The sequence below is a fragment of the Strigops habroptila genome, chromosome 9, assembly GCF_004027225.2.
Source record: "Strigops habroptila isolate Jane chromosome 9, bStrHab1.2.pri, whole genome shotgun sequence".
NCBI lineage: Eukaryota > Metazoa > Chordata > Aves > Psittaciformes > Psittacidae > Strigops > Strigops habroptila.
The window spans coordinates 19,894,783-19,922,059 of NC_044285.2; the positions used below are offsets into that span (position 1 = coordinate 19,894,783).

The window sequence follows — 27,277 nt, forward strand, 5'->3', positions numbered from 1 at the left end:
AGGAGAGCAAACATGCCCTGATAACCTCTTCCCTGGTGCACAGCAGGCTGAAGGTTGCCTCCACAGGCAGGATGCACGTTCTGTACCAAAGGCCTTAAATTTGCCTGAGTCTGGTTAAAAATAAACTCTCTGGGTCAGTGCTCTGCTGCAGCAACGTGTTCCACAGCCCCACTTTGCTCCCATTCCCTCCCCTTGCCAAGACAAGGCTGGATGGGGCAGCCCTGGCTGCTCTGGCCTACGGGGTCACACGAGTTCCCCATTTCTTTCATGCCAGTCGGTTAATTTTCAAGCTGAAAAGGACTACCATAGGCAAAGTTTGGCCTCATTCCCTTGGGATACACTCACAATGGCCTTCCACAAGGGCTCAGGCTGGTTGTTTCCTGACTGGAGCACTCAGATGGGCATTTTGGTACACAGTTGATGTCTGCAGCCCCATCCAGACAACAGATACGAAAGAGCAAAAGCTGATTTGGGGACTAAATAGCTTCTTTCAGGCCATTTTTTCCCATCTCTGATAAGAACCACATGCAGACATAACAGTTGAGCAACGATGTGAGGTGCAAACATCCCCCAGAGCAGTTACAAGAGGCAATTCTCCAGGGGCAGAGTGAAAAGCTCTCTTTTATTAAGTTCCAAGAAGGGGGTTGGAACTGGATGATGTTAAGGCCCTTCCCAACCCAAACCATTCTGTGATTCTACAAGTCGATGAAATGCTTTTTGGACAGTGACTCCTGCTGGAAAGGTGCAGCCAGCACAGCTAGAGCCCAGGCTTTGGAGAGCAGGGATGTCCCCATGCAGGGGCCAGCGTTATCCCCATGGCCAGGGCTTGCACAGCAGCTCTTGGGGGAACCACTGAAATACATCAGCAATTCCTCCTGCAGCCTCCTCAGATAGGAAACGGGAAATACCAGGTGAGTGGCCTGGCAAGAATGTCGCTCCCTCTCTGTGAGATACCACAGGGCTGTCCCCCACTAAAGCAGCATATCCTTGGCTTTGGTTTCGGAGAGTCTAAAGCACTGAACCGCATTTGAGGCTGGCACCAGCTGGAAGCAACTGTTTCACTCCTTCGGTTGAAGAGCACTTGGTTTTATCTTCAAATCATCAGGGAGGCACCAAACACAATGTATGTGCCAAACATCAGCTCTGTGCTGGCAAGCCCCATTCTTCCAGGATCCTCTTCACGCTCTCCACAATGGTCCACACCTCTGCCATGGCACCTCGACCTGCAGGGGAACAGCAAAACCACACACGGTGAAATCCCAACAGCACCAGAGGGACATGGAGCTGCTGGAGCGAGGCCAGAGGAGGCCCCGGAGCTGCTGCGAGGGCTGGAGCAGCTCTGCTCTGGAGCCAGGCTGAGAGAGCTGGGCTGGGGCAGCCTGGAGAAGAGAAGGCTCCTGAAGGGGACACCTTAGAGCAGCTCCAGTGCCTAAAGGGGCTCCAGGAAACCTGGAGAGGGGCTTTGGACAAGGGCCTGGAGGGACAGGACAAGGGCAATGGCTTTAACCTGCCAGAGGGGAGACTGAGATGAGCTCTGAGGCAGAAGCTCTTCCCTGTGAGGGTGCTGAGGCGCTGGCACAGGGTGCCCAGAGCAGCTGCGGCTGCCCCATCCCTGGCAGTGTTCAAGGCCAGGTTGGACACAGGGGCTTGGAGCAACCTGCTCTAGTGGAAGGTGTCCCTGCCCGTGGCAGGGGGCTGGAGCTGGGTGAGCTTTAAGGTCCCTTCAACCCAAACCATATGAACTCCAGGTCCCACAGAGACACGTGGGCCACGTGCTTCCTCTGTCCCACCACCTCTCTGCTCCACACGCTGCGTGACTGCAGAAAATGAGCAGCACAACAGTGGCACAGCTCAGCAAAGCTCATCAGGTATCCCCACGTTGCTTCCTTGTGACTCAAGAGAAAGGAACTGTGGAGGCCAGAGCTCAGGCCTGGTTCCGCAGGGGTTTTGTGGCATGGGGGGACATCAGCAGGGGAGGAGAGTGAGAAGAGTATGACAGGTTTGGTCCGTAACTCACAAGTCTAAGCAGAAGCACAAGCTCTGCAGTCAATGGAGGGAGGCAGGAAACCTCAACAGGCAACTCAGATGACCTTCATAGATACCTCATGTCCTGAATCACCTCCACTGGAGCCTGCATCTAACCCTGGACTGCACAGGTAGTCAGTATCTCAGCTCACACCACCCCGGGGAGCAAATGTGCAAAAGCACCCCAAAACAATAGCAAATCCCCTGTTTCACCTCTTTCTCCAGAGTAAACAGTGTGTGTGTGTGTGCTGGATCTTTCTGAAATGGCCTTTGCCTAGAAAAAGCAGACTTTCAGATGCTCATCTGGCACCAGCCCAGTCCAGAAGGAAAAGCTTTTACATTTTGTTCCGTGCAGCACTCAGTCTTCTCCAAGCATTACTCCCAGGATTCAAGCTGGTGCAAATCCAGGACAGCTTTCTCTAATGTGGATCGAAATGGGCTGGTTTGGTGCCAGATGAACATCTGAAAGTCTTTTTAAACTTAAGTTTAGAAGTTTAAGGCCAGAGAGCATTAAATCATGTTGCCCAGCCCTGTGTACTGAACTCAGCGCTCAGTCCATTCACTCCTGGGACTCCCTTGGGGCTGAGGAAAGAAACTTCTCCCACCAGCATTTGTCTCCATTGGAACATTGAAGAGATGGATCTCTATTGATCTTCTGTCCTGCTGGCTCTAATCATTGAAAATATGTGCTCTATTTGGCATCGGAAATCAGCTTCTCACCTGAGCCTTGTGTGGGACAGAAGGTGTAGCTGGATATAGAATCCCAAAGTGGTTTGGGTTGAAGGGAGCTTAAAGCTCATCCAGTTCCAACCCCTGCCACAGGCAGGGACACCTTCCACTAGAGCAGGTTGCTCCAAGCCCCTGTGTCCAACCTGGCCTTGAACACTGCCAGGGATGGGGCAGCCACAGCTTCTCTGGGAAAAGTCTGTGCCAGCGCCTCAGCACCCTCACAGGGAAGAGCTTCTGCCTCAGATCCAACCTGAACTTCCCCTGTTTCAGTTTAAATCCATCATCCCTTGCCCTAACTGAGGATTTGTGGTGAAGAATGGTATTTTTGGAAGGACAAGAAAATTGGGCTTCCCTGCAAAGTAAGCCTGTGAGTGCCTTGCAGACCTGTCCATCCCAGGAGGTCTGGAGCATCCTGTGGAGCAGCCACAGGCAGATGTGGGCCCTCCTGATCCCTCACCTCAAGGAGAGGAGCTGCAGCTGCCAGGTCCTGCTAAACACAAGGCATTCCCTGCCTGCCTCTGCAGAGATACACCCTCAGAGAACACCTCCAAGAGCTGCCTTTGTCCTCCACCACCCACTTCCTCAACAACCTGGGCAATTCCCAGCTGGATTTTTCGGTTGAGCACAGCCTGTCTTGCAGCACAGCTCATGCCTACAGGTCAAAACCTTCCAGTGTGCCAGGCTCTAGAAAGGCAGCCAAGGGTGAGGAGGATTCCAGCAGTTTGGAAATGGTTTTGCAAAGGGAAGTTGCTGCAGGCGCACGGGTGGGATGGCATCTCCCGAAACTCCCTTTACGTTGTGATATAAAGATAGCATTTAACTACCCACCCAAGGAAACATTTTAGTTGTCAACTCAATTTAACTTGAGATTTGAACTCTTAGAGGAGCTGGCTCGCTTCAGGTGAGACCAGCCACATGAGGGAGGACCTAAACCTCTGCTACAGCAAGACAAACCACAGTGTCAACAGACAAAACTGGGGCAAACTGAATCCCCTTCCTCCTGCACCAGCTGTGTGAGCTCTGCTACCTGCTGCTCGGCTGGGAGCTTTGGGGATGAAAGCCACCAACCTGAAATTACTGGGGAAGAAGAGGGGATGGGAGGGAAAAGGCAGTGGTGGAGAGTGTCCTGGGGCTTCAGAGCCCTGGAGTCCATCACTGCTCTGCTGCTCTGGGCTGGGCTGGAGTTCATTTGCTTCAGATGAGCTCCAATGGGACTGTGGGTTGGATTTGGGCTCAAACAGTGTTGGGAACACTGGGATGTTTTCCTTCTTGCTGAGCAGCACTTACACAGAGTCAATGCTTTTGCTGGTCCTCACCCCACCCCACCAGTGAGGAGGCACAAGGACTTGGGAGGGGACACAGCAGGGACAGCTGACCCAAGGGCTGTTCCATGCCATATGACATCACTTGTCTTTCTCGGGGTTTATTTCTCTCTTGTTTGCCTTTTCATTGCAATTTCTTCTTTTATTCCATTATTAAACTGTTTTTCTCTCAAGTTTTCTCCCTTTTACCCTTCTGAATCTCTCCCCCCATCCCACTGAGGGGAAGGAAGTGAGTGGTTGCGTGGGGCTGAGCTGCTGCCTGGGCTTAAACCATGCCAACGACTGCTTCACTGGCATTTTCCTACAGGAAAATCTTGTTGGGAATTGACTCACAAGCACAAGTGGAGGCTGAGGGATGCAAAACTGCAGCCATTTCATCTGTGGAACAGGGATGTAACACCACAGCTCTGCCTCAGGTGCATGAACCTGCAAGCAGCAGGACCCATGAAGAAGACTCAGCTCTTTACTATGGGGATGGAGATCCTACATGTGTGCTGAAAAGGATGAAGGGAAGAAAGGACAAAGAAATGATGCCAGATGCTCCTTCTGCTTCTGCCAAGACGTCTGCACAGGATGACCTCTTTTGGGCAGTTTCCCATAACATCATTACAAGTATGTCAGGAATTTGATGTCATCAGGGTTAAAATCCCAACAGAAGCATAAATGTCCAGAGTATTTCAAGTGGTGCCTGAGTTACTTGACTACACTCACCCCAGGGTAACTACTTCTTAGTCTCCTGCTCCAAAACCACCCTCTAGAAGCACTGCACCCACCTAAGAGTTGAGGAACTAAGCCAGGCCTAGGGTTTAACTGTGAAGAGCATTTTAACACCCTGTCTCTGCCACTGACTGTTTATTGAACAGAGCTGTTAGAATCCTGCATGAGTTGGGGTTGTTAAACAAAAGTATGAGGCCATTACTGTGCAGGTAAGAGCCTATCTGCTATTATGGGGTAGAACTGCGGCACAGTTTACAATTTGGCCAAATTGCTTTTATAAAAAACCCTCCTCAAAACTTCCCCAAAGTCAAAATACCTCCACTTCAAGCAGCTCCTAAAACACAAATGAGATCATTTTAGTGGCATTTCTTAGCACTGCGAGCGAAGCCTTTTGAAACCGGGTGTGACAACACTCCCTCCCCACCCTCTTTTTCACTTCACAGACAAATCTGACGTCAAAAGCCCAAATCAAAACTCATCTGGGAAGCTGAAGAGTCACCCAGGCAACAAACACCAACAGATGTTACATGCACATCCAGCTACACTCTCGGCCACGACTGCAAAGTGCTTGTTCTAGTCACATTCGAGGTCAGGACACCCAAATCCCAGGCTGACAACACTCACCACAAAGCCTTCCTTCTCTTCCATCTCCTCTCTACTTGAATGAGTGCTTCTTTGGAATCTCAGGCCTATCTAAGAGCTCATTTGAAAGCCTGGCTTGGATGACCTCTTAAGACTACTTAAAAATTAATGAATGAGGATAATAGATATCAGCCAGCACAGGGGAAAGCTTCAGTTCGTTTGTGTCAACCCCAGCAGTGAGCATCTGCTCCCTGCAGTTCAACATCAGGAGGGCCACACGACAAAAGAATGCACTTGTGCAGGAAAGAAAGAGCCAGAAGGCCGGCAAAAGGACTGACCTTCATCCCCACACACTAGTTTCTTCACCACGCAGGGGATCTCTGTGTAGCCAAAGCCTTTCAGCTGCTCCACGTGCTGAGCCGTGAGGGGATGTTCCCACATGGCTGTGTTCATGGCTGGGCAGAAGAACAGAGGTTTGCTCAGATCCCAGGCACGGATCACACAAGTCTGTAAGAGAAGCCGAGAGGTTCAGCTCTGGATGGGTTGGCTTTCCCCATTCCCCTCTATCACTTGGCAGCACAGAAGTGCTTTCCCAGCCTGGGTGTCACGAGAGGGCCAAAAGCCTCAATCTGTCAGTGCAGATGGAGTAACCCACAGACAGATCCATGGGGCTGATGCTCATTGGTAGCACGTTCCAGCAGAGCTCAGCTCTGACAGGCAGGAAAGATAAGGGAGGCTTCAAAGAGGATGGATCCTACCCTGCAAACAGCCCAATGGCTGGAGCAAGCCAAGCTGGAACACGATGTGTGCAGGCTGCCAGCCCATCTGGGGGCACTGAGAGGAGCCGAGGGGTGGCCACAGGCCATATCAGCTACAGAGAGGTCCCCAAGCAACACTTGGGCTGTGGAGCCAAACACAGCACGTTGGCAATGCTATGCCAGCTGGATGTGTAACTCCTCCCAAGGGAAGCACTGCTGCTTCCAGGGTGCAGAGGATACCAGGACACATGTGGGCTGCTGCGGCAGCTGCTGGCAGCTTCCACAGTCATAGCTGACTCCTCTGTAACACATTGCTCCCAGATAACCCGCTATCACCTTGAAAAGAGGAATGCTGGTTGCTCTTACTGCAATATCCATCAGCTTCCCGAGGCCTAGAGGCATTTAAATCCTGCAAAAGCAGCTTCCCAGGTAGCAACAGTCCCTGGCGCAGGGGTTCTGCTCAGATCACAGAGTACTTGGAGAACTCTGCCCATCCTTTCTCGTGTCCTGTGATTTGAACCTTTCCCAGCACAGGGAATTCTGCCAGAATCTGTTCTAACTTGCCAATCAGCACCTCCAGCACTTGCAGGAGCTTCCTCTTCCCTCCACAAGGCTCTCTGAAAAGACTGGCAGGAGTTTGGGAATGCATCCCTAACCGCTTCCCTCTGCTACCACCACGGCATCTATAGTACCAAGGGGACCCAGAAGGACAAGACATTGCTCATCCCTCCCACAGCTCCTTCTGGCTTCTCTCAGACCCTCTCCTCATACAAATCAGGGCTGTTGCTCTGCATTTACACGCACTTTCTCTTACCTGAAGAGCTCAGTTGGTCACACAGGGCTCCCCTCCCATGCACTGCTCTCCATTCCTAGTTCTAACCTGGGTGCATTGCTGCAGGGTGATGCACCACAGCAACATCTGCAGCTTCCTGGCACATCTTTAGGGTAGTTAATGCTTGTGACTTCTCCTAATGAAGACCTAATGCCTGGCCACAGAGCATTCAGCCCTGCTGCAGGTCCCCACCACCCATCAAAGGCGCACACTCTCTTTTAATGCACTTTCTGATCGGCCTTTGAGAACTTTTAATACCAGAAAAGACAAGCCTGAACAAGCAAAATGCCCTCTAGCTGCAAGTGGAAGGTGAGTGTGTGTTTGAATTTGTGTGCTCTGCAGTTAGGTGAGGGAGCAGGAAGTCAACAGTTTTATCAGATCTCACAGGTGTCTCTTCAGCTCACATCTAAGAAACACAGAGAGGAACTCAAAAGTGAGTGCAAGCGTGTGTGCGCACGAGCGTATGTGCACACGCCTGACAGGGACAGGGGAGGTAGACAGAGAAAGCAGGAAAGGCACAAAGCAGGGGCTGGGAAGTGATGGAAGAGACTGACAGTGACAAGGAGTGGAAAGGGATGTAGGGCAGGGAAGGGAGGAATGACTGTTTGAGAAGGAACAGGGGAACCATAGTGGAGGAAGAGCGAGACAAGCAGATGAAGTGGGAGCGGAACATGCAAATGTGGCTATTCTCACTGCTGCAGAAGCACAAGAGTTTCCATGACAGAAAGGTCAGGCAGTCTAACACTGGCAGGGGAGAGAACTCGCTGTTACTCACCAGCAGGTTGTCACAGATGCCATTGGCGAGCTTTGCCAGCGTGTTGGCATCCAGAGGGGCCACCAGCATCAGGTCAGCCCAACGCCTGAGCTCGATGTGCAGCACGGGGTCCGAGCGCCCCTGCCACAGCTGTGGAGCAGACAAGGGGCAGGTTACTGAGCCCTCGCTTGAGCAATCCCATAGTAAGCACCATGTAAACTTACTCTCACACCGAGCAAGACCTGACAGTGCGGAGAACCAGGAACCCAGTGCTCACTTTTCTGAAGGCCACGTTGCAGCTACGTTCAGGGATTACAGTTAAGGGACAGCACTGCTGTGCTTGGAGCTCTACAAAGCTCTTGGGTGTCCTTTCCCTACAGGGACAATTCGCACATCAGATTTCCACTCACAGGAAAGAGCTTTCCCCATCCGCTTCCCACTCACATCACCACTCAGCTTCACTCTTGTTTGTAAGAGTCCCCTCAACTTGTGGCATATCCGAGTGGAAGAAGAGCTCCATCCCATCAGCCAGCTGAAGCCAGACAGGACCAAACCAGGGGGCACATTCCATGAGGAAACCTTGTGATTTATAAGCTCCACGATTCTTTGAAGTGAGGCTGTCCACTGGCTTTTAATGAGGTCTAAACCCCTAATTCCACAAGCCACTTCCAATCAGGATGCATTCCCACAGCAGCACCCTCAGAAGTACAGCAGGGACCAGCCCTGTTGGCTTTCTCCAGGATGGCTGAGGTTTGGCCAACAGGGCACTTCGCTCCCCAACTGGCTCTAAACTCTAAAGCTGAGCTGCTCAGAAGAGTCCTGCTCTTTTCCTGAGAGCACAGTTAGCTGGGAAAGCATCAAGAGAAGCAGCAACAGCATCAGGTGCTGAATCCCCAGAGGGGACACACAACCACAGGCCAGAAGAGGTGCATCAGGGCCACGAGCTGTTCCTTCTCTGAGTCACTGGAAACCACGACAAAAAGGCAGCATCCAGAAAGCTGGCGCTTCCTGACACCATTCCCAGCTCCTCCGCTCTCTTGTATTTTCCTCCACATGCCCTGAAAACTCTACTTTTATTTACTGTGAGGAAAATATCTCACAAAGAGATGCTGAGCAGGCTTATCTCCCACCTTTCTGTCACAACAGGGTGGTACGAGGGCTCCATGCCTGCTTTCCAGTGTGCCTCAAAGCCTGACCTGAACCTCTCCTAGCACCCCACTGAGGGTTCTGCAGAGCTGTGGCACCCTGGGAGCCAGGAGATCACCAACGCCCCAGACCAGCCAGAAAGCTTCCTCCCATTGCTATCAGCCTGATTCTCTACATAAAAGTGATGCTTATGTGTGAGAGGATTGGTAGAGCGCTGGTAAAGCGTGCGACACCTTGTGCTCAGATCAAGACTGCCACCTATATATATAAAATATATATAAACCCAAATACTGATGTTTATACAATGTATCTCTTCATACTCGGGGACTCTGAAAGCATGTCAGCAAAGCTGTAGTTAAGAGAAAAAGCCATTTTAGAGGGTCTAGAGATGTTCACAGCCCTGACAACTGAGCCGCCCTTTGCTGGAATGGCTCTTCTATGCATGCACATGAGCACAGACCTCCAAGATAAACGGTGCTTCCAGCAGGAAGGAGAACCTCTGGAGCCTCCAGCCACCCACCCCACCTCCAGGAGCTGGTCTGCTCCTCCCTGCCAGCAGGCAGTCACCCAGCCCCACAGCAGGCAGTCACCCAGCCCCACAGCAGGCTGTTTCAAAGCAGTGTGGGCAGCTGGGGAACACCACTGGTGTCTGCAGAGCCACAATACTTAGCGCTAAGAATTAGCTCTTGCTTTTGTGACAAGTGTGACTCATGACAAGCCCCAAACACCCTCACCACGACTCTGCAGTGGCTTTCTTGACACTTCCTGAGGCTCCTCTTAGAGCTGTGGAAGGTGGCTGAGCCTGGGGTAGTGAGAGACCACTGCCAGCCTCACTGCCAGCCTCACTGCTGCAGCCTGCCAGGGCAGCCTGACCTTCCTCATTTACAGCATGCTTGGAACCATGTTCTTGGAAAGCCAGGCTCCAAAGCATACATGACTAGAATAACAGAATGGTTTGGATTGGAAAGAACCTTAAGATCATCCAGCTCCAACCCCCTGCCACGGGCAGGGACACCTTCCACTAGAGCAGGTTGCTCCAAGCCCCTGTGTCCAACCTGGCCTTGAACACTGCCAGGGATGGGGCAGCCACAGCTTCTCTGGGCACCCTGTGCCAGCGCCTCAGCACCCTCACAGGGAAGAGCTTCTGCCTAAGATCTAACCTGAACTTCCCCTGTTTCAGTTTGAACCCACCACCCCTTGTCCTATCACTCCAGACCCTGATGAAGGTCCCTCTCCAGCATCCTTGTAGCCCCCTTCAGACACTGGAAGCTGCTCTGAGGTCTCCACGCAGCTTCTCTTCTCCAGGCTGAACAGCCCCAATGTTCTCAGCCTGTCTTCATACAGGAGGTGCTGCAGCCCCTCATCATCCTCGTGGCCTCCTCTGGGCTTGCTCCAACAGCTCTGTGTCCTTCTGATGGTGAGGACACCAGAACTGCACACAGTGCTCCAAAGAAACAAGTCTTGGCTCAGGGTTAAAACATAAATAGATATGGTCTCTTGCAAAGCAACGGTTCTATTTGCTGTTCAGCACTTGAACAAGTGAGTGAATCTCCCAGGAGCCTGCTTTTTTCCTGCAGCATGACCCCCTGGCCTTCTGGAAGTAGGAGGCACCAGCGCATGACAAAGCTGCTTGAATTACAAAACCCGTGGCTAGCGGGGATGGGACAGAAGCCTTTGCAGTCTCCCATGGCCGAACAACTCACCTGCCATTCATCTTCATCACTGTAGAGGGGGACAGGAATCTCCTGGGCATTGTAGAAATGCTTTGCTCTCTCAGTAGTCACCACCTTCACTTCGAGCTGATCGGAAAAGAAAGAGAAAGACAGACCAGCGGTTAGAGTTGAGGACAGCCCTGTCAAGCCGGGCTCGAGCCACAGAGCAGCTTCTCGGAGGAGCTTCCCCTGTTCACAGCTGAAAGGTCACCACAGGTACCTGTGGGAGCCAAAGACTCATTTTGGCAGCCTCAAACAGGCAGGCCAGTTCACGTGGAGCCAGCTCACATGTTCATGTGGCCAGTTCCCAGCAGGGACAGCAGAGAGGCCAGAGCAGGTCGCAGTGAGATGCACTCTGCGCAGAACTTCAAAGAGGCAGCAAGAAGCAGCACACCAAAGCTCTGGGAAAAATGCCCTTTAATCTCTCAAACGTGCCTGCCAAAGGGAGTAGGGGAGCATCTGGCCCCATTGGGATCCATAAGCACAGCACAGAGCACTGCCAAGGGGTGGCAGTGCCCACAGGGCACTTGCAGGAGCACCCTTCCCACACTTGGAGCCAAGGGGAAGCTCTGTGCCAAGAGAAAGCACGGTGCTCAGTGATCAAAAGAACTGCTGAGGGATGAGAAGGTGAGTGGGGCTCAGCACCAGCACCACAAAGCAAACGCACCTCTGCCACGCAAGGCTTCACAGGAAAGAGGGACTTTGGAAGACAAAGGAGCACTTCTTGCTCCTATGGACCGTGCTGTGAACCTCTCTGTCTCTTTCTGACCCTCTCATGATGATCTCCTGGTGTCAGAGATGGTGAGATAGCTACAGATCACTGGATCCTGCTTTTTAAAACAGGTCAGTTAGACTCGCTCCAGCCGGGGTAAAAATACCACAAACAAGTCAGAGTTGTGTCTTCCAGCCTTCCTATCCCTCCTATCAATGTAAGACGCTGGAAAGAGGAGAAACTCTGTGTAGAAACTCTGTATATTCACATTTCTGCGCAGTCAAACCAGTAAAGCAGTGGCTTCCACAAAGGAAAGGGTGAAAGTATATGAAGGTTCTCTCTGAAACCCGAGATAAACCTGCCTGCCTTGTTGAAAGCCAGTGGAACCTTCAGTTACACAGCATGTACTGGGGAAGTTGGTCGATAAGAAGCTCAATATGAAGCTGCTGGAGCGAGGCCAGAGGAGGCCACGAAGGTGATCAGGGGCTGGAGCAGCTCTGCTCTGGAGCCAGGCTGAGAGAGCTGGGCTGGGGCAGCCTGGAGAAGAGAAGGCTCCTGAAGGGGAGACCTTAGAGCAGCTCCAGTGCCTAAAGGGGCTCCAGGAAACCTGGAGAGGGGCTTTGGACAAGGGCCTGGAGGGACAGCACAAGGGGAATGGCTTTAACCTGCCAGAGGGGAGACTGAGATGAGCTCTGAGGCAGAAGCTCTTCCCTGTGAGGGTGCTGAGGCGCTGGCACAGACTTTTCCCAGAGAAGCTGTGGCTGCCCCATCCCTGGCAGTGTTCAAGGCCAGGTTGGACACAGGGGCTTGGAGCAACCTGCTCCAGTGGAAAGTGTCCCTGCCCATGGCAGGGGCTTGGAACTGGATGAGCTTTAAGGTCCCTTCAACCCAAACCAGGCTGTGAAACCCTACCACATCCCTTGGAGTTTATTTGACACACACTAAGGAGGCAGCGAGGTGCCCTATGACACAAGATCCTTTCACTTCCTCCTCAACAAGGGGAAAAAGGGGGTTTTCCCCTGTTTCTACGTGTCCCATGACCTGCTCAAGGCTGTCACCCTGGCAAATGTCACAGAGCAATGTCACCACCAGCTGCCTGCCCCATGCTGCTCTGCACACAGCAGGTCAGTGTCGGGGTGGCTCTGCTTGCGCTGACCACCCGTGGTACAAGACATGCAACTGTACCTCCACCTGCAGCTCCTCCCAAGGTGTCCCTTCCAACAAGAGACAGGCCAACACATGGAGGGAGCACTGTGGAAAGACTGTAATGTGGAAGATGCCACAGGTAACAGTGGAAAAAGAACACTTTTCCTTGTTATTAGCCACTTCCAACCACTGTCTGCTCCTTCGAGCAGTTCACAGTGCAACCCACTACATGGGTCTGTTGGCCCAGCAGAGAGATGGGGAGAAACCAGCCTCCCCAGAACTCCTTCCCACTAAAACCCTGTGGCCTGAGGTACAGAACTGATGCAGCACTGTCTGCTCTCTTGTGCTAAAACCCAGTGTCAAACCCCTCCGACCCCCAAGGAGCTATCTTCAGCAGCAGTGGTTGAAGTGACAACACGTTAACCTATCTCCCCAACACCATCTATTCACCTGGGAATGGGGCAGGGTTGGTTATTTGCACCCTGCGTGACCAGAACAACAGTTGGGAGCAGCTGGAAAATCCCAGCCTTAGCACATCATGGGCTTCACTAATTTCTCCCACTTCCTGAAGAAAAAGGGATGGGAAAACACAGCTGCACACGACACCGGTTATTTGGTGCTATATGTGGTTCTTTGCCTCTTCTAAATGCCTGCTCTTCTTCAAGGGAGCCTAACTTGGAATCACAGCTGCACTTCTAGTGCTTTGGAGTGTGAAGATCACATTCACAGCGAGCAAGTGTATGGTTTCCATGTTAACCTCAGCTCACAGGAAGCTCTTTGGAGCCGAGCAGTGACACCCACAGAGGTGCAAACGCTGCTCTCTGGCGCGCCGCGGGCCTCGCTGAGGTGTTAACCTCACAGCCTGCAAGCTGCCGTTTATCTGGGGAGTTTAAAGAGCAATGTGCACCTTCAAGGGGCATGTCTGCTCTCTGAAATGGTACCAGGAGGCCCGCTCTGGGCTACAGGTTGTCAGCAGGAAGGTTTGGTAGTGGTAGTCTTGTTTTACAGTGAGGCAGAAGGAGTTTCAGGTGATACAACTCCATCTGCCACATGTTTTGTCACTTTGGTTGTGTCATTAGACAGAACCTAGACCAGAAATACCCCTCTAAGGACAGACAAATCCCCCAAACACGCTCAGCTTTTCTTAAAAAGATCATTTCAGAACCATCTCCAGTCTTCAAAGCATAAGCCCAGGAAGAGGGAATTGGGCTACTGAGTTCAGCATCCAACCCACTACAAGCCAGAGCTCACAGAGGGATATTCAAGGACCTCAAGTGGTGGCAATTCCACCGCTCCCCCACGAAAGTTGCTCTCTTAGGTAAATATTCTCCCTAATGAAGGTTTTCTGCTGGGGTGGGCTCCTGGTTCCCTTGTTTTGAGCAAATCCTTCAAGTCCTCCAGCTATGTTGGAAAGCCACCAGTGTTCTCAAGATCACTGAAGCCTACATAGCTTTTTCCTTCTATTTACCTAACATACCCTGTTTGCCTGTGGATCCATCTCTGCTTAAACAGGAAAGCCACTCTAGCCACACTCAAACTCCTTCACTGGAGAGAGTTTAGACTGGTTAGAGTTCTCCTACTTGGACCACTTAAGCTGATTCTCCCCAATAAACCTGACTGCAGAAGTGTTCTCCTGTGCTCAACCAGTTTTGCTGGCGGCTGGTAGAGGATCCTCCTGTCACAGATGTTTCTGTGGGGGGTGAAGGGATGTGTATGATTTTCCTTCATAACTTTCTCAGTTTTGACAGCAAAATCTTTACAGACTGAGCTTCAGTAACAACTGCTGAAGAGAATGAGGAGCTCCTCTGGTAAATGGCACCTACGAGCTGGGGTAGAGGTCACCTGGCGGGAGCACAATGCAATGATTTAAACCTCAAGGTCCGGATGACAGCCTGTAGCTCCAATAGCAACACATTTCCTTCACTGTCGCCCTTCTTTATAGCTAACCAATATCATTTTTGCCATTGTATTCCTGCCAGGCCACTCAGAAATGGCAGGCATCAGCCTGAGATGATGTATGTGAGTGTAGCACAACCATGAGAGTTCCCCCCAGGATCACTGCAGCCAAAACATCAATTTAAACCAACCTCTCCAGTTTCAAGCCTCCAGCCACATCTCCTCCAGTACCAAACCCTTCCCCTGCTCCTGCCCTGCTTCCTTTTAAAGTTCTGTTCCATCAGTAAAGAAATTGGTGCAAGAGACTTGTGCAGGAGTGACCAAACTCCCTGGAAAAGTCACACTGGCTCAGCAGGCTTTAGGTCAGGCCTGGAAATCACAGCAGAAACAAGTAAATAAATCATTTAAATTAAGAAATGAACTACCAGGAGCTCCTTGGTAGCAGCTCTCTGTGGCTCTTTTACTTCAGGCTATAACCTTTGGCCTCACTAATCACTTCAGGTCAAGTAATAAATTAACCGAGGCCTCTCTCTCCCACCCACAGTGCCAGCCCAAAAGCTCCCTGCATCCTCAGTACCCTTCCAGCTTGGACATCGACAGCTCTCCAAGCTTGGATAGCCAACACCAACCAGATACATCAGAGTTACTCAAGGATCACACCTCTTCTGACTCTGTGGTAGTGTTATCTACAAGGTAAAGCCCCCCAAATCATCCTAAAGGAGATTCATTGAACAATCTAACCAGTACTCTGCATATTTAAGTGCACCCTCGTGCTCCTGCCACTCTTTTCCTGCTCCAAAACCATTTGCTCCACTTCTTAAACGCTAAAGGTTTTACTCTAACTTTAGTCTACAGCAAAAGTTCACACATTTCCCTCCCTGATCCCAGTCACTAGTGGCCTCTGCTGGACACCTCTGTTACTCCAGACAATAAACCCTTAGTAAAACCAAGCACAGGGGCACACACAACACCCTGTATGTGTTATTTCTGCCTCTACAAGACCTGGCTGCCCTTTGCTGGTCAGCCAGCAGCCATCAGCTCTGCAAAGTCCACACCTCACCTATGGAAAATGGCAATATCCTGATTAGGGATTTCCCATTCCAGAAACTACCACCTGTGGCTGTGGCCAGAGCTGATCATCTCACTGACAAAGACATATTCCATCAGAAAAACCCCACCAAGGCAAGGACTTATTCAATCCTTTCAGAGAGAATTAAGTTGAGCTGAACAACAGCACTTTCATATTCCAGAATCCAAGTGTCTGCCTATGGAAATACCCTGGAATAGTTACTGCTCTTTAAGCCTGATGTGAAGCTAAGTCTAGAAGAAGTATGAAATGAGAGGAAAAAGTATTGATCGATTTTTAAACCCAGGAGGAATCCTCCCCCGACACATTTTCAGAGGGCTCAAAGCCAGAAGGAACTTTCCATTCCATCAGAAGCCACACGCAATCCCTCCTCAAGAGGAGAAACAGGACAACACCAGCTTTACAGTGCTCTACCAACAGCTTTACTCACCCCAGTGATCTTCAGCAACTCGGCGACGAGGAGGGGCAGCTTGAGGGCAGCCACACTCCCAGTCACACCTACCAGGACATGGTAGTTTCTCTGTGGCATGGAGGAGCAATTCCCTGCAGGAATCCCTGGGTCCGGTGATGAGGAGGGCTCCATGCTCCCATCAAACTCTGCAAGCACAGAAGAACAAAGATTAATGGAGCACAGCAGGGCTCTGAGGGCAAGCACCTACCCTGGACTGTGCAGGACGTGGAGTAACTCATCATGAAGATGAACACTCAGACCCTCATCCACAAAGCTTCCAAGCACCAGCAGAGCTTTAAGCATAGCTGAAGCCTCCTCCTCCTGTTTAGTTCTCTCAGGTACCGGTAAACACAAGGCTAAAACCCACACAGACAGACCACAAAAGCGTTCTGGAAACCCCCCAGAACACAAGACACACTCTCATGTATCGAATGTGGTTCAGAATTCCCAATAAATGCAGCTTGCATGCTGCTGGGAAGACACAAAGCCCCCATTAGAGGCAGCTTCCCGTCACAATCTCTGGTGAGCAAGAAATGCAGGGAAGCTTTTTAATAATGAAGAATTTGGGGCTGCCACGCTGATAAACCCCCAGTGAGTGTTCTGGTGAGGGGGAATGATCCCGAGCAGAACTGATGCGAACGGCTCTGCCTCACGAGTCATTAGCAGAGAGGAAATTCACTCCTTCAAACAGCTGAAAGAGCGCTGGGATTCAGTAAAGCTTGGTCCATCTTAGTGCTCTTCAGAGGAAGCTCCTCAGAAGCATTTTGGGTAGGAATAAAAAGAAAGAGACATTGGTGCTGCCCTTGTTTTCATCACCGAACCGAGCGAGAGAAAACAACCCTCCCATCCCCTCCCAGGTTCAATTCAGGATCCAAACCCCTGCTCCTGCCACCAAGCCAAGCACAAACACCCTTCCAGCCTCCTGGCACCCAGCGCGGCAGCTCCTTTTCCATGCTCCGCTTGGGATTAACGACTTTAAACGTTCCTCAGCGTGGTTATAGAAGAAATTACCGGGATAAGAGCAGGGCTTCAGCTCGAGCTCCCAGGCACTGATGAGCAGGAGCAACTAGAGGCGAGGAAGCGCAGCGAGAGCATCAGCGGGGCCGCTCCGGCGCTGCTCCATGCGTTCACCTATAGCTGATTAAAGCCAAGTTAACACCGTCACAGCGAGAACAGCCGCTTCCCTTGGGATTAGTGAATGACCATTAGCGCACCCAAACCTTAAAACCCGGGGAATAAGATGTAATTTATGAATAGGCAGCCTCCCATAAGGGCTATTAGTGATAACGCCAGAGCGCGGCAGGCTGCGCCGCGCTCGCCTCCCGCCCAAGCACAGCCCCGGGGCTCGGCTACGGAGCCATCAGAGGTACGTTATCAGCCGCTTAACAGCCCCGAAAGGCGGCTGGGGCAGGGGCCGGACCCGAGGGGCGCCGTGGGGGGGGGGACGACAAACCGCGGGCAGACACCAGGTACGGCCCGGCAGCAGCGCAAGGCCCCGCCGCCGCCTGGCAACGCGGGCGCGGAAGGCGCAGGGCGCGCTGGGAGGCGGGAAGGGGCGGCGCTGAGGCGGTGTCGCGGCGGCGGGGCCCGGTCCCGGTCCCGGGGCTCTCCCCGCCGCAGCGGGCCGGCCCGTTAGGCCCTGCCGGCGGCCCCGGAGCAGCCCGGTAACCCCCGCTCCGCAGGGGCTGCGTGAGGGGGAGCGTAGCCCGCGGGGAGGGCTAGAGGCGGCGGAGGGCATGGGGAAGGTCGTGGTGTGCGGGGACACGGGGCCATGAGCTGCTCCCGGTACCCGCAGCGCCCTGATGGGAGCCCTCCCCTGCGGGAGGCACGTTCAAGGGCTGCTGGTTGCTTGCCTACAGCAGGAGCGGGCTCTGGGGCAGCGGGTCCCCAGCCCTTCCCAACCCCAGCTTCAAAGCAGCGTTTCTCAGCTGCAAATAAGCCCCAAGGCGGCGGCAGGAGGCAGAGAGAGGGCTCTGCACAAAGCAATGGGGAGACCTCAGTGAAACCCCGCATCTGGAGCACCCACACCTCAGCTCTCCCCACAACCCAGGTGAAGGATAAGGGTGGTGGGTGCCTGGTGTCCTGCCCAGCCCCACGGCAGGGCAGGGGGCTGCAGCCGCGGTGGTCGCAGGTTGAGGAGACACAGCGCAGAGGAGGGTTAGGTGCTGAAGCAATGTCTGTTAGTTACAGCTTGGTACAGTTATCATCAATGCAAAAGGTGAAGTCACTTCCATTGCATCACTTCTCAGACATGGATGACAGAGCAACGGGGTTTGGCAGAGTAACTTTTCGGCTAGCTAGAAATGAATTGCACAATATTTAAACCTGATTAAGTACATAATAGGCTCAGCAAAGGATTACTTTTCTCCTTAGGTTTTGCACATATATACACACGTACACACACACGGACAGGCATTTTATTGTTAGCTGCAGTTTAGTCTTACCAGGAGACGACAGTCTACTGCAGAATGACTCAAGTGCCACCCTTAGAAAGGAAACTAGGCTTGGGATTCAGTTCGGGCTGCTTTTCTAGGACTTGGGGAGAAATTTGGCTTATTTAAAGTGCATTTAGAGTCTGAAAAGCATCTCTGAGAAGGAGCTTTCCCTGCTCCTGCCCTGCAGCATCCATCAGCTCCCATTTACAGCCCAGGAGGTGCTGGGCTGAGCTCAGCTGCCTCTGCTAAGGTGCCACATCATTATTTAAAGCCCAAACTGACCCCTACCTGGGCATGGATTCGGGGCTGACAGGAGCAGGGATTTCCACACCAAGAAAATACACGGCCGCTTGTTAGGAGCTCAAGTGAGCAGGAATCCTTCTCCAGGAGCCTGGAGGTTTCCTAAAGAGCCTTAAATTCCTGCACACCTGAAAAGCTAACAGGGACAAATCCTGCCCTCGCTATTTACACAGTGCACAGGTTGGATGTGCTTGGTGTGACCCAGAGCCTCCCCCAAGAACAGCTCCTCTGAGGAACACCACCAATTCTATAGCTGCTTTTCAAGAAGCCTTGACAGAAGAGCCTCAGGATGCAGAATCCGGGATGGAAAGGTGGTATCCCACAAGGAAAAACCTGTCCTCGCTCCCCAGCACATGCACACACACACACGCAGCACATGGGGCTCCTGCCCATGGACACACACAGATACTGCATGGAAACTACTCAGTTACACGCTGCGAGAAGTCGTAGATCCTGAGCCAGGGTGTAGGGTAGGAATCTCTTGGCTTCCATCAGGATTGAAAGGTTCTTTTTTGCCTTATCCCCTCTTTTTCTTTGTTAATACTAACCCAGCCAGCCACCTCCTGGTTAAAAAGCAAGGGAAAAAGGTGAATTCCTGGGATGGCTTGTCCTTGCTGAGACAGCGGTGAGTGGCTGGATACCAACTCAAAGAGAAAACACACACACACATCAGAAACCTGTGGCTCACGGCTTATTCCAAGAGGGAAAATGGGTGCTGGTTGCTATTTGTATCTTTCCCTTTTGGGAGTGGGGGCTTTTGGCTGATGGAGTTCTAACATACACCTATCACCACAGTAATTAAAAACCACCACCACACACTAGTTCACAGGGAAAAAGAAGACACGTGAACATACATGTAACTACCACACACACACACACGAAGAGCCCTGCAGGTCAATTCACAGCCTCTTCGAAACGAAAGAGAAAGGAGAAAAGAAAAGCTCAAGACAGTAACGGGGAGGAAAACGAAGAAGAAAACAAATCCCAAATGATCTCGTTACAAAGAATAGGGAAAGAAGAACCGTTATGGTACACTCCAGCTTTCTGGAATAGCTGCAGAAATCCGGCTCAGCCTTCCTCCTCCTCCTCCTTTTCCCCCCTAAGATCTGGTGCGTGAGGACAGAGTCCTGCTGCTCACATCTCGTTGGAGTAGGTGTAGTTGGGGGTGGCCGAGTACTGCGTCTCGTGCTGCATCATGGCCCCCTGCGCTGTGCCCATGGCCGCGTTCTGCGCTGCCTGCTGCACATGGGGGTTCTTCCATGCCCCCGTGGTCCACTCCTCCTGGGCTTTGCTGAAGCTCCCGCCGCTCCCCCGGTAGAACTTATGCACCTGGAAAGAGCAAATCCCGAGGGATTGAGCGACTGCAGCTCACCCCGACTTGCCAGGGGAGCAGCAGCGGCGCAGCAGCAGCACCTCCGTACCATAGTGAGGGCGATGAAGGAGAAGACAGCCATCCCCGTGAACAGCACCGTGGGGATGAGCATCACCACAGCTGAGCCCACGTTGGTCCCGAAGAAGGAAATCGCTGCAATCCAGCCACTGCAAGGAGAGCAAAACAACTGGAATGCTCAGCAATGTGGGCTTCCCCAGCTCCTCCTCACACCACCCTCCCGAGCAGCCACTGGGCACAGAAGGTGTTAAAAATGCACCAGGAGGACACAGCACAGTGCAATGGTGGCTTATAGAATGGTTTGAGTTGGAAGGGACCTTAAAGCTCACCCAGCTCCAGCCCCCTGCCACAGGCAGGGACACCTTCCACTAGAGCAGGTTGCTCCAAGCCCCTGTGTCCAACCTGGCCTTGAACACTGCCAGGGATGGGGCAGCCACAGCTTCTCTGGGCACCCTGTGCCAGCGCCTCAGCACCCTCACAGGGAAGAGCTTCTGCCTCAGAGCTCATCTCAGTCTCCCCTCTGGCAGGTTAAAGCCATTCCTCTTGGCCTGTCCCTACAGGCCCTTGTCCAAAGCCCCTCTCCAGGTTTCCTGGAGCCCCTTTAGGTACTGAAAGAGTGTTATAAGGTCTCCCCTTAAGGCGCCGTCACTTCTCCAGGCTGTCCTTGCACCCAACGCAAGAGCAGCACCTTCCTTACCAGACACCCCAGCCAGGAATTCCCACTGCCTGGATAATGCTGATCACCAGCTGGGCCATGAAGGTGAAGAAGAAGGCCATGAAGCTAAAGGAACTGTCCGTCCTGCAAGAGAAGGCTCAGTCACTGCCGGCACCTCCATTTCCATCTTCCCACTGCAAGGGAAGGGAGATGCTCCCACGTCTCAGACCCTTTAGGAGCAGAAGCAGCTGTGGTTTAGTGAGAAGCAGAGCACCAGAGCACAACTAAAGGCAAGGGAGAAACAGAAAGGCTGAAGGAACACTTGGGAAAGCCACAAGGCATCCAACCCTCCCCATGGCTCGGCAGATCTGCACATCAAGCCACTGGGCAGCCGTGTTCAGACACGGCTTTCAGCTCACACCAGCCTCACCCGTCCCATATGGGGAATAAATACACCCCCAGTTCCTAGATCTGGGAATACTGCACTGGGGATCGACCTCACCAGTGGGATAATCAACACGAGCACCTTGAGAACTTGTGGAAAGCTATAAAAGAAGCCTCAAGAATGGGAAGAGAGGGCAAGCTGGCACCCAATGCCTCCTCAGCACTCCCCAGCACTGCGTGGAGGCACACAAAGGGTGTCTTTATATTGCATGGCCTCAGGACATCCCAAATGCCCTCGCTTTGAAGGTTAGAAAGTAAAGCTAAAGGGCTGGACAGAAAGAGCAGAAACACTCTCAAATCTTCAGGCAGTGCCCCAAGCTAAGCACTAACCAGTTAGGAAGGGAAATAAACCCCAAAGCCCATGAGAAGCCAGGCTGAGGTGTGACCACTTACTTGAAAGCTTTGTAAATAGGTCTAAACCAGCAGACATAGGAGCAGGGCGTAAAGAGAATGAGCCAGAGAATTGCCAGTCCAAAATTAACAGCTCCACCGCCTCCAATGAGCCATGCGAGGCAGCCAACGAGATTCACTGCCAAGGTGATGCTGTTCACTGCAAACACACACACACACACAGGGAGCAGAGGAGCACGGACACAAGGATGTCAGTGAGATACGAGAGACCCCGACCCCAGGGATGCCCATGTGGGGCTGAGCTCCAATCCTGGATGGATTGCCCTTAAACCAAGCTACCTGAGGGCAGGAAGGATCCCCAGGCTGGCTCAGCTTCAGCTGAGGAGCAGGAGGAAGAACATACATTGCTTAGAACTGTAATGTCTTAAGCAGGTCCAGGGCTCATGGGGCTCTTTGGGAAGAGCCGAATCCTCCCGCTGCCTGCAAACTGGGGCATGTTTGCACCTCCAAAAGGAAAGGAGGAACCCAAGTGCAGCTCCTTATTGCCTCCAGCTGTAGCTTGGCTTGTGGCAGAGCTCCCCTGAGCTACAGCCCCGCAGGAGCCGATGCCCCGAGCTCCCTGCGCCCGCCTCGGCAGGGCAGGGGGCAGCGCGTTTGCCTCCCCCGGCGGCACAAGGGCCGGCACTGTGCAGCCCAGCCGGGCACACACAGCACAAAGGCGAGGGGCCTCAGCTGCATCCTGGCGCCTCGGGTTCCTGAGAATGATTCATTATTTGGAGGAGCACGAAACCCCTCCCACTGCTGCCCACAAGAGAGCTGCAGCTGCGGGAGAGGCAGCGGGCCCCTGGGGCACTCGCTGCTCCCTGAGGACCAAGAGGGACCTTTCGGCCTTTGCTGGGTGTCTGGGGGGGGGAGCTGCAGAGCAAAACCAGCCAGATGAAGCTGGGGAGGGAGCTGAACACCCCCGGGACAGCTTCCCCATAGAAAAGCTGCACAAAGTGACAGAGGAGTTATCCCAGGGGCTTGTTCCTGATGGAATGTGGCCCCCCAAAAGCTGGAGCGAGGTATGGCCCTGGGGGTGCTGTGCCAGAAGCAGAAAAGCCCAACCTCTTCAGCGCCAGCTCAGCTCCCCATAACCTGCCCCCAAAGCACGTGGCACTCCCTGAGCATTGAGGCTTCCAAAGTGCAGGGAAAATGCCTGGTTAAGGAACTGAGCTCTAAAAAGGAATAAACTGATGGTGCCAGCTTGCTCTGAGCAGGACACACACATTTCCATGTACAGTGGGGTGCGATCTGTCCCTCCCTGGCTCTTCTCCCCACTCCAGGTTGATAAGGATGAGAAGTCAGGGGTAGTTTTAGGAGTTGGAAGACAGTGAGAGCTCTGTTAGCACAGCACAGCACACAGTGGCATGCAAGAGGAGCAGGCAAGACCCAGCGTGGGGGTGGAAGCCTCGGGCTCCCACGTTTTGGATGTCAAGGTCACCTCAATGGCCCTAGGGCACCACGCCAGCTCTACACCTCCACGCTGGAGGCTGGGAGGGCTGAGCCCATGGGATGCTGCAGCTCACAGAGAATCATGGAACCACCCAGGTTGGAAAAGACCTTTAAGCTCATCAAGTCCAACCGTTCCCCAGCACTGCCAAGGCCATCACTAATCCACGGCACTGAGGGCCTCGGCTACACGGTGTGTGAACACTTGCAGGAACGGTGACTCCAGCACTGCCCTGGGCAGCCTGTTCCAATGCCTGAGCACCCTTTGGGGAAGGAATTGTTCCTCAGCTCCATCTAAACCTCCCCTGGTGCAGCTTGAGGCCGTTTCCTCTTGTCCTGTCCCTTGTTCCTTGGGAGCAGAGACCAGCCCCCTCCTGGCTCCATCCTCCTGTCAGGCAGTTGTAGAGAACGAGAAGGTCCCCCCTGAGCCTTCTCTTCTCCAGACTAAACCCCCCAGGTCCCTCAGCCGTTCCTCATCACACTTGTGCTCCAGGCCCTGCACCAGCTCTGGTGCCCTTCTCTGGCCCCGCTCCAGCACCTCAATGTCTCTCTTGTAGTGAGGGGCCCAGAACTGGGCACAGGATTCAAGGTGCAGCCTCACCAGTGCCCAGCACAGGGGGACAATCACTGCCCTGGCCCTGCTGCCACACTGGTGCTGAGCCAGGCCAGGATGCTGGTGGCTGCTTGGCTGCCTGGGCACAAGCTGCTCATGTTCAGCTCCATCAATCAGCACCTCCAGGTCCTTTCCCATGAGCAGTTCCCAGCCACTCTTCCCAAGGTTGGAGCATTGCAGGGGGTTGTGTGGCCCAAAATGCAGGACCCAGCACTTCCCACCCCCAACAGGTTTTAAGAGGAGACCCCAAGGCCTGGAGGGGCAGAGGGGCTTCCCCTGACCTTGCTCTGCTTTTCCAGCCAGGAACTGCCTTTGGAGAGGAATGGAAACCACAAAGCCCCCCGAGCCCTGCCCGGCCACTCACGCATCCAGAGGTAGTAAAGCCGCTTGGCCATGGTGCGGTGCTGCGGCGGGATCTCTGCATCGAAGTCCTGGTAGAAACATGGCTTCAAGGGGATGAACTTGGGCAGGGGGGGAAAGTTGTTCGCTTTCTCTGCAATAAAAAGAGTTTCACCAGCATTGGGCACTGCACAGAGCTCAACTAAATCAAGAGGTTTCCCACTTAGTCTTGTTCAGCCCCAGGAATTGATGCGTTTCACGCAGGAATTAAGGGTTTCCCCTCATAATCACCACTCCCAAGCATCAGACAGATTTAGCTCTCACTGGCCATGTGGATCCTGCAAGTGTGGGCACCCACAACCCTACCAGGGACTAACAAGGTGACATGATGACCACTAAAGCCCCAGATGGGCTTCAGAGGTGAGGGGCAGCCACACCAGAGCCCCCCCGTACCTGCCATGCTGGCACACGCTCAGTCTCTCCGTTCCACACGAAAAGCAGGGGGGAAAAAAACCCGGGAGCCTTCCCACAGCTGCAGGAAAACAAGAGAAAACGAGTGATGTGAAGTGCTTTCACCTTCCCCCTGCTCTGAAAGAGCTCAAGAAGGCGCTTTGCTTTGGCAACAGGGACACGCTGTTCCCACATCCAGGCTCTCCGCTGGCACCTGGCCGGCAGCGGAATAAATCCCAGCTCCTGCGGCTTCACACCGGTTAAGGCAGAAGATTAAGAGAAGATGCAGCCATGTGGGGCAGGGCGCAGGCTTTGCCTCCCACTCCCGACTGACCTACATCCAGCCACCGGGAGAGGAGCCAGGCTGGATGGGCAGGGACAGGAACAGCCCCACGAGCTGTGAGGCAGCTTGAAATCCTCAATTTCATTACCTAGCCCCCCAAACCCGACTGATTTATTTCTTAATTCCTATTTGTACAAAGCATTCCAGCCCAGGGAACTACCTGGCTCTGTGGCAGCACCCATCTCGGCAAGCCCAATTCCAGAAACCAGGCCGAAAGGGAGCAGGGAAAAGAGCTGAAAATACCAGCTGGAAAAACCCAACAAATGAGTGGTGATTGTCACTAATGAGTCACTTGAGCGGTGGTTTAAGGATTACTCACGGCATTCGGAACCTGGTGCTGTGTCTTGCAGGTGGAGCTCAGGAAATGAAGCCGAATTAAAGCAAGACTAAGAGCTGAGGCCACACTGCCTGTCCCCCCCACCTTGCCCTCTTCCAGGCTATCCCAGGTGGAGGAGCAGCAGCAGGGAACATGTTTCTCATGACATGGTGCTTGGAGCTTGGATTTGGGGGGTCTCTGCCCAGGCAGAGCCCTCCAAGTATCACCCGGCACAAGGCAAAGCAAACCCGCCACGTGCTGTCACCCGACATCCGACGGCAGCCCACGGATGCCTCCAGGAATACGAGCTGACGTCTCCCCGTGCACGTGTGCCGGGAGCAGGGACACGCGGCCAGGGTGCCCCTGACCCAACACCGGCTCTGCTGCCCCACAGCTGGGCAAGGACGAGGGGAATCCGCACAATTTAGGGGGAAAAGTGCGATTTTGGGGGGTGGGTGTTGCAATACGGGGTTTGCAAAGCTAAAAGGGGTGGATTTTGCGATGGAACAACGAGGAGAAGCCCTGACACCAGCACTGCACCGAGCGCCTCGGGGTGCTGCGGGTTTGGGCTCGGCGTGGGTTGGTGCCCGTGGGTTACCCCCCACCCCAAAACCAGGCGCGGGACCCCCTGAGCGGCCGCGCTCCCGCTCGGTTCCCGGCCCGTGGGTGCCTCCCCGCCGCACACACCCCACAACCCCCCCCCCCCGCGGCGGGCTGCAGACGGGGGATGGGCGCAGACGGCGGTCGGTGCCGGCGGTGGCCGCCGGCGCTCCCCGCGGCCCCGGCACTCACCCGGTGTGCTGTGACCGTGACCGCGACAGTGCCTCCGGTCCGGTGCCGCGGCGGGTGGCGGCCGCCCGCCCGCCTGGCGCTGCTCCTGCCGCAGCGGCCGCGCTATCGCGAGATTACGGCGCCGCCGGCGGCAGGGCTATAGGGGCTGCGCCGAGATCTCGCGAGAGCAGCAGCAGCCGCCGCTGTCCAGGGTCCTGCTGCCGCCGGCGGGAAGGGCGGAGCTGAGAAAGGGGGCGGGGCCATATAGGGTTTGGGGGGGCTCTATGGGGTTCCTATGGGGCGGGGGTGCAGCGATCCCTACCTGGGGCACGGCAGAGCCTCTACGGAGCACGGGTTTGGGAAGATCCACAAGGAGAGTGGTCCTGCAGTGTGCGCTTGAGCCCAGAACCCCCCCGTGTGCTGGGCTGCACCCCCAGAGCGTGAGCAGCAGGTCAGGGAGGGGATCCTGCCCCTCTGCTGCGCTCTGGGGAGACCCCCCCTGCAGTCCTGATCCAGCTCTGGGGCAACAGCACAAGAGGGACGTGGAGCTGTTGGGGCGAGGCCAGAGGAGGCCCCGGAGCTGCTGCGAGGGCTGGAGCAGCTCTGCTCTGGAGCCAGGCTGAGAGAGCTGGGCTGGGGCAGCCTGGAGAAGAGAAGGCTCCTGAAGGGGACACCTTAGAGCAGCTCCAGTGCCTAAAGGGGCTCCATGAAACCTGGAGAGGGGCTTTGGACAAGGGCCTGGAGGGACAGGACAAGGGGTCATGGTTTTAAACTTAAACAGGGGAGATTTAGGTCGGATATAAGGAAAAAATTCCTTACTGTGAGAGTGGTGAGGTGCTGGCACAGGGTGCCCAATCCTTCAACCAAGCGCAAGGTATCCTAATGGGAAAACTCTCTAAGAAAAGCCAGGCACTTCTCCCAAGAGCAGGAAGTTTCCCACTGTCCCAGGTGGGTCTGAAGCTACCATCCCCATCACCCTGTCTGTGTTCCCTCTGTGGTCTGCCTCACCCCAGGAGCTGCTCCACATGGTCATTAATTGGAATCATGGAATGGGTTGGGAAGCACCTTAAGGTCTAGTTCTAACCTCATAATTAATGGCTTGCACAAAGGGCAGAGGAAATGTTGATTTCTTTTGTCATTAATGATGAGATTGAGATGAAGAGGGCAGAGGAAGGGACTGACTGACCCACACATGGGCTGGAACAGGGACAAAAAGCCCCTAAAGGGGCCATAAATCCCAAATCTGTGCTGCTTGAGGACTCCAAGCAGCGCGAGGACACCATGTGCCTTGTCCTCAGTGTCACTGCTAGGAGCCCTACAGGGACCCCTCAGACCTCCTGCCTCAGTGCTTGGGACCGTGCCGGTGCAGTGACATGAAACTGGGTTTATTTGACAACTAAATCCTCCTCCCTTGCTGGGATCCAGCCTCGAGCAACAGCACGGAGGGTCAGCAAAGACAGCATCCCACCATGGGAAGGTGGGAAGGGCAGGGAAGCAGCTCCATGCCCTC

At 53.8% G+C, this 27,277-nt stretch overlaps 2 protein-coding genes across 4 annotated transcripts; both read right to left on the minus strand.

Moving 5' to 3' along the window:
* Positions 1-602: 602 nt before the first annotated feature.
* On the minus strand, positions 603-20,161 carry PPCDC (phosphopantothenoylcysteine decarboxylase). 3 transcript variants are annotated; one of them, XM_030498395.1, is made up of 7 exons: positions 20,026-20,161; positions 16,881-19,933; positions 15,849-16,015; positions 10,569-10,664; positions 7,741-7,869; positions 5,714-5,882; positions 603-1,223 (listed from the first exon to the last, which is right to left on the minus strand). In XM_030498395.1, the coding sequence occupies exons 3-7, from the start codon at positions 15,999-16,001 to the stop codon at positions 1,138-1,140; spliced, it is 633 nt and encodes a 210-aa protein (XP_030354255.1). In that variant the 5' UTR covers positions 16,002-16,015; positions 16,881-19,933; positions 20,026-20,161; the 3' UTR covers positions 603-1,137. The 3 variants fall into 3 exon arrangements, with proteins under 3 accessions (XP_030354255.1, XP_030354256.1, XP_030354257.1); XM_030498396.1 differs by lacking the exon at positions 20,026-20,161 and having other exon boundaries at positions 16,881-17,006; positions 17,323-17,414; XM_030498397.2 differs by lacking the exons at positions 7,741-7,869; positions 20,026-20,161 and having other exon boundaries at positions 16,881-17,391.
* SCAMP5 (secretory carrier membrane protein 5) lies at positions 18,028-25,908 on the minus strand. Its single transcript, XM_030498394.1, has 7 exons — positions 25,789-25,908; positions 24,341-24,419; positions 23,913-24,041; positions 21,487-21,643; positions 20,692-20,793; positions 20,026-20,143; positions 18,028-19,933 (listed from the first exon to the last, which is right to left on the minus strand). The coding sequence occupies exons 2-7, from the start codon at positions 24,345-24,347 to the stop codon at positions 19,739-19,741; spliced, it is 708 nt and encodes a 235-aa protein (XP_030354254.1). The 5' UTR covers positions 24,348-24,419; positions 25,789-25,908; the 3' UTR covers positions 18,028-19,738.
* Between the last annotated feature and the right edge of the window lie 1,369 nt (positions 25,909-27,277).

What these genes read in the sequence shown, in the direction of transcription:
- PPCDC (XM_030498395.1), bottom strand. Translation starts at nt 16,001, where the DNA reads ATGGAGCCCTCCTCATCACCGGACCCAGGGATTCCTGCAGGGAATTGC. An exon ending in AGTTGCTGAAGATCACTGGG is followed by an intron (nt 10,665 to 15,848) that starts GTGAGTAAAGCT and finishes TTTTCCGATCAG; the next exon opens with CTCGAAGTGAAGGTGGTGAC. An exon ending in GTGATGAAGATGAATGGCAG is followed by an intron (nt 7,870 to 10,568) that starts GTGAGTTGTTCG and finishes TCTGCTCCACAG; the next exon opens with CTGTGGCAGGGGCGCTCGGA.
- SCAMP5 (XM_030498394.1), bottom strand. An exon ending in ATTCCTGGCTGGGGTGTCTG is followed by an intron (nt 20,144 to 20,691) that starts GTAAGGAAGGTG and finishes CTCTCCTTGCAG; the next exon opens with TGGCTGGATTGCAGCGATTT. An exon ending in CCTTCATCGCCCTCACTATG is followed by an intron (nt 19,934 to 20,025) that starts GTACGGAGGTGC and finishes TGCTCTTTCCAG; the next exon opens with GTGCATAAGTTCTACCGGGG.